At 39.3% G+C, this 6513-nt stretch overlaps 1 protein-coding gene across 1 annotated transcript in view; it reads left to right on the forward strand.

Annotated features, from left to right (window-relative positions):
- The window catches only part of EEF1AKMT2 (EEF1A lysine methyltransferase 2), a 35351-nt gene that overhangs the window by 10692 nt on the left and 18146 nt on the right, over positions 1 to 6513 (forward strand). Inside the window, exon 3 of the mRNA XM_023515637.1 lies at positions 2213 to 2320. Coding sequence (XP_023371405.1) covers positions 2213 to 2320 — 108 coding nt within the window. The remainder of the gene's footprint in view (positions 1 to 2212; positions 2321 to 6513) is intronic.

Genomic DNA, 6513 nt, shown 5'->3' on the forward strand with positions numbered 1-6513 from the left:
GCAACCTCCAAATTCTGGGCTTAGGTGATTCTCTTGCTTCAGCCTCCCAAGTAGCTAGGACTACAGGGTCCTGCCACAGTGCCTGACTATTTTTTGGTTGCAGTTTGGCCGGGGCCAGGTTTGAACCTGCCACCCTCAGTATATGGGGCCAGGTGCCACCCCATCACTGGCATCTTAATTCTATAAGATTTTCATCACTTCATTAAGAAACTTTATATCCATTAGCGTTCCCTCTCCATGCTCCTTTCCCTTTGGCCCCTGACAACCAGCTATCTTTTTTCTGTCTTTGGATTTCTATATTCTGGACATTTTTAAAAAACATAATCATAAATAAAAAATCATAATACGGTACGTGGCCTTTTGTGCCTGGCTTCATTCCCTTGTGTGTGTGTGTATATATATACACACACACACACACACACTCACATATATGTGTGTAAATTGATAGATGCTAAATCTTACATTCTGTTCCATATTTTATCTTCTATCTCATTTCTTGTTTTTAATACACGTAGTCCACACATGTACGCGAACAAACACACAGAGTCTATACATGAAATGTGAGAGGAGAGGAAGTAAGGATGGGATAAGAGAGAAAATGTATGTAAGAATTTTCCAATATTGACCAGGGACCCTGAGCCACAGATTCAAGAAGCACTGTAAACTCAAGGTAGAAGAAAACAAAGAAAACCATACCTAGGAACATCATAGTATATCTGATGAAAACCAGAAGCAGAAAAATCTTGGGCAGTGCCTGTGTAGGGCGCTGACCCCCTATATCAGAGGTGGTGCTTAGTAGAGTGCTGTGGCATCACAGCTCATAGCAACCTCAGACTCTTGGGCTTAAGCTATTCTCGTGCCTCAGCCTCCCAATAGCTGGGACTACAGGTGCCTGCTACAACGCCCAGCTATTTTTTTTGTTGCAGTTGTCATTTTTGTTTTTGCTGGCCTAGGCTGGGCTTGAACCTGCCAGCTGTGGTGTATATGCTGCTGCTGTAACCACTGTGTTACAGGTGCTGAGCCTAGGTTAGGTTTCGAAGGAAGGAACCATTTAGTAAATGGTGAAGGAGCACCAAGGGAATTTCATGCTGCACTGAACTTTGCAACTTATTTTGTGTTTCGTATTTCCTTTGAAATTATTTTTATTCTTAGATCTAAAAGTGCTCAGCATATGAAATTATACAGAAAATAATAAGAATAAAAATGATCGGCTCAGCGCCTGTGGCTCAAGTGGCTAAGGTGCCAGCCACATACACGTAAGGTGGCGGGTTCAAATCTAGCCCCGGCCCGCCAAACAATAATGACGGCTGCAACCAAAAAATTGCTGGGCGTTGTGGCGGGCACCTGTGGTCCTAGCTACTTGGGAGACGGAGGCAGGAGACTCGCTTGAGCCCAGGAGTTGGAGGTTGCTGTGAGCTGTGATGCCACGGCACTCTACCCAGGGGGACAGCTTGAGGCTCTGTCTCAAAAAAAAAAAAAAAAAAAAAGAATAAAAATGATCAGTATAGTTAGGGGGTAAAGACAAAAGCTACCACACTTTTGTCGTAGGTTTCACATACCCAGATGGATTCATGGCTAGTAATGATCAGAACTCTTAAGTCCAGTGAGCTTTTTTTAGATATTTGGGGATATTAATTTCTGCTCAGCCTACCTAAGTAGGTTTTTCATAAAGATTTAATGGAACATGTGAAGTATATAAAAATTAAAAAGTAGTATACAAATGTAAGGTGGTTAGTAATCACATGGCTGGTGGAGAGTTACACAATTTATAATTACGTTGAAGGGAAAATTTTAAGATTAGTAATTTGTTAATACATACACATTTAATTTATTCTTGTAATTTAATTGGGTTAAGTAAAATTCATGACAAATTGAGAAATGAAAAATATCAGCATCAGAAGTTAATACATTTTTCTGCCGAGGGTTTATATTAATACATATATTTACATTATCTTTGAGAAAAATGAATTTCATTTTGAAAAGGAAACAAAATGTAAAGGCAAATGGATAGTCACGTATAAATTTAAACTTTGGTTTCTATTTAGATTTTATTATAAAATTTAAACTTTGTGGATTATGAGATTATATGTCATTTGCTCTATTACAAAAATAAAATAACCCCAGTCCTAAAGGAATATTATAATTCATAGGCAAAACATTATATTATGACTTTTTTTAAAACTAAAGTATAAAATTGTTTTTCTGTCCCTAGGCAAAATTTGGTTTCTCTAATATTACTGGAATTGATTACTCTCCCTCTGCAATTCAGCTTTCTGGAAGTATTATAGAAAAAGAAGGTTTATCTAACATTAAATTAAAGGTAACTTATTTATATTGCTATAATATTTTACTTATAATAGAAGTTGTAAAGTTTAAGTGTTTTTAAAGTATATTAATTAGCCATCTTTTTGTACTCATGTAATTAAGGATTAATTATAAATAATAGAATCTAAGGCTTGGCGCCTGTGGCTCAAGTGGCTAAGGCACCAGCCACATACACCTAAGGTGGCGGGTTTGAATCCAGCCCAGGCCGCCAAACAATAGTGATGGCTGTAACCAAAAAAATAGCCGGGCGTTGTGGCGGACGCCTGTGGTCCCAGCTACTTGGGAGGCGGAGGCAGGAGACTCGCTTGATCCCAGGAGTTAGAGGTTGTTGTGAGCTGTGATGCCACAGCACTCTACCTAGGGGGACAGCTTGAGGCTCTGTCTCAAAAAAAAAAAAAAAAAATTAATCTAAAAAAATTTAATCGAGTTTGGGTAAATTATTTTGTCTTACATGTATGTATGTTTATACACTACTGTCCTGATGTTTGCAAATACACATAAATAATACTTAACTATGCATTAGCCAGTACAAAATGTTTTATTGAATGCAGAGAGTAGTATGATGTCACCAAAAATCTTTTAGTTTCTTTTTTTGTGTCCTATGATTTGTGAGATAATAATGCCTAAATTTGTATTTTTAGCCCAGGCCTCTCTTGTGAGCTCTAGAATTATATAGAGGCATATTTCACTTTATTGTCCTTTGTAGGTAGTGTGTTTTTGACCAAGTGAACGTTTGTGTTGAGCAGCTGTTTGGGTGCCATTTTTCCAACAGGATGTGCTCACTTTGTGTTTGTGTGTTACTTTCTAGCAACTGTCCCAATATTTCAGAGTTTTTCATTATTATAATATCTCTTGTGGTGCTTTGTGGTGGATAATCTTTGATGTTACTGTTGTCACTGTTTTGGAGTGTCATGTGCTGCTTCCATGTAAGATGGTGAACTGAATTGATATTTTGTTCGTGTTCTGGCTGCGTTAGCAACTGGCCTTTCCCTCATCTCTCCCCTTTTCTCCTCAAGTCTCACTATTCACTGAGACATAGCAATATTAAAATAAGGCTGTTAATGATCCTACAATGGCCTCTATATGTTCAAGTGAAAGGAAGAATCACACATCTCTCATTTTGAATCAAAAGCTAGAAACGATTAAGCTTAGTAAGGAAGACGTGTTGAAAGCTGAGATAGGCCAAAAGGCAGGTCTCTTGTGCCAAACATTTAGTCAAGTTGTTAGTGCAAAGCAAAAGTTCTTGAAGGAAATTAAAAGTGCTGCTCCATTGAACAAATGAATGATGAGAAAGTAGAACAGCCTTACTGCTGGTATCGAGAAAATTTTAGTGGTCTGTGTAGGAGATCAGACCACCACAACATTTTAAGCAAAAGTGTAATCCAGAGCAAGGCCCTAATTCTCTTCAGTTTATGAAGGCTGGGAGAGGTAAGGGTGTTGCTGAAGAACAGTTGGAAGCTAGTAGAGATTGTTTCATGAGGTTTAAGGAAAGAGCTGTCTTTTTTTTTGAGACAGAGTCTGACTCTGTCTCCTGGGTTGAGTGCATAGCTCACAGCAACCTCAAACTCTGGGGCTCAGATGATTGATCCCCTTGCCTCAGCCTTCCAGATGTGTGGGACCACAGGTGCCTGCTACAACAGCCAGTGATTTTTTTACTATTTTTAGTAGAGATGGGATCTCATTCTTGCTCAAGCTGACCTGAGCTCAGGTGATCCACTTGCTTTGGCCTCCCACAGTGCTAGGATTACAGGCTTAAGCCACTGCACCCAGCTGAAAGAAGCTGTTTTAATGACAAAAGTGCAGGGTGAAGCAGCAAGTGCTGATGTAGACGATATTGCAAGTTATCCAGGAGATCTGAGATCATTGGTGAAGACATTAAATGACAGATTTTCAGTGTAGACAGAATAGCTTTTTTTTTTTGAGACAGAGCCTTAAGCTGTCATCCTGGGTAGAGTGCTGTGGCATCACAGCTCACAGCAACCTCCAACTCCTGGGCTTAAGTGATTCTCTTGCCTCAGCCTCCCAAGTAGCTGAGACTACAGGCGCCCGGCCATTTTTTGGTTGTAGTTGTCATTGTTGTGTGGCAGGCCCAGGTTGGATTTGCACCTGCCAGCTCTGGTGTGTGTGGCCGGTGCCTTAGCAGCTTGAGCTATAGGCGCTGAGCTGAAACAGCTTTTTAATGGAAGATGATTTCACTTATGATCTTCATAGCTAGAGAGAAGTTAGTGCCTGGCTTCAAAGCTTCAAAGGACAGTCTGACTCTCTTGTTCAGGGCTAATGTAGCTAGTGACTTTATGTTGAAGCCAGTGCTCATTTACCATCCCAAAACTCCAAGGGCCACCCAAGAACTATGCTAAATCTACTCTGGCTGTGCTCTATAAATAGAATAACAAAGCCTAGATGATAGCACAGCTGTTTATAGCATGGTTTGCTGAATATTTTAAGCCTATTGTTGAGACTTGCTATTCAAAAGAAACAAAAAACAAACACAAAGACTGAGGCAGGAGGATCCCTTGAACTCAAGGAGTTTGAGGTTGTAGTGTGCATTCCAGCCTGGGTGACAAGAGCAAGACCCTGTCTCAAAAAAAGATAACTAAAGATTCCTTTAAAAATATTACTTCTCCTTTACAATGTATGTGTCTACCAAGAGCTCTGATGAAGATGTACCATGAATGTTGTTTTCATATCTCCTGACATAGCATTTGTTCTGCATCCTGATCAAGGAGTAATTTTGATTTTGGAGTCTTGTTATTTAAGAAATACATTTCATAAGGCTATAATTGTCATAGGTAGTAATTCCTTTGCTGGATATGGGCGAAGTAAATTGAAAACCTTCTGGAAAGGATTCACCATTCTATATGCCATAGAAAACATTCATGATTCATGAGAGGAGGTAAAAATAACAACATGAACAGGAGTTTGGAGGAATTGATTCCAACCCTCTTGGGGGTTCTAGAGTTCAATGGAGTAAAGAAACTGCAGATGTAGTAGAGATAGCAAGAGAACTAGAATTAGAAATGGATCCTGAAGATGGGATTGAATTGCTGCAGTCTGTGATAAAACTGGAATGGAGCTTGGCATCTGTAGCTCTGTGGTTAGAGCACCAGCCACATACCCAAGGGTAGCAGGTTTGAATCTGGCCTGGGGCCTGCTAAACAACAATGACAACTACAACCAAAAAATGGCCAGGCGCCTGTTGTCCCAGCTACTTGGGAGGCTGAGGCAAGAGAATCGCTTAAGCCTAGGAGTTTGAGGTTATTGTGAGCTGTAATACCATAGCACTCTACTGAGGTTGACATAGTGAAACTGTCTCAAACAAACAAAAACACTGGAATGGGTAGGTTGTTTCTTATGGATGAGCAAAGAAAATGGTTTCTTGAGGGAACCTACCTCTGGTGAAGATGCTGTGAACATTGTTCAAATGACCACCAAGGATTTAGAATAGTATAGAAACTAACCCAGTGAAGCAGTGGCAGGGTGTGAGAGGATTGACTGTAACTGTGAAAGTTCTACTGTGGGTTAAATTCTATCAAACAGCATCACATGCTCCAGGGAAATCTTTGAGAAAGGAAGAGTCAAGGGAGGTGGCAAACTTCGTTGTTTTATTTTATAAAATTGCCATAGCCACCCCAGCCTTCAGTAACCACTGGCCTCATCAGTCTGTGGCCATCATCATGGACGCAAGACCCTCCACCAGTGAGAAGTTTGACTCTCAGATGGTTCAGATGATTGTTAGCATTTTTTTATTTTAGCAATGTAGTAGCTTTAATTAAGGTATATATACATATTATTCGTTGAGACATCATGCTGTTGCATACTTGATAGACTATAGAGTATAATGTAAGTATAACTTATTTATTGGGAAACCAAAAAATTCATGTGACTAACTTTATTGTATAATTGCTTTATTGTGTTGATCTGGAACCAAACCCACAACATCTCTGAGGTATCCTTGTAAACTCTATTCTGAATTTCTACTTGGAAACCTAATAGTCTCCCAATTTAATTAGCCCAAAATGAAACTCTTCGTTTCCTTCTGAAACCGACTTTTTCCAGTTTTTCTGTGTCTTAATAACATCACTATTCCACCATCTAGCACTAGTTTAAAACCCAAGGAGTCATCCTTGATTCTTTTTTAAAATCCTATATCCAATTCTGTTAGTTTTTTTTTTTTTTTTTTTTTTTTTT

This window comes from Otolemur garnettii, unplaced genomic scaffold (assembly GCF_000181295.1).
Source record: "Otolemur garnettii isolate 467f Iridium unplaced genomic scaffold, OtoGar3 scaffold00075, whole genome shotgun sequence".
NCBI lineage: Eukaryota > Metazoa > Chordata > Mammalia > Primates > Galagidae > Otolemur > Otolemur garnettii.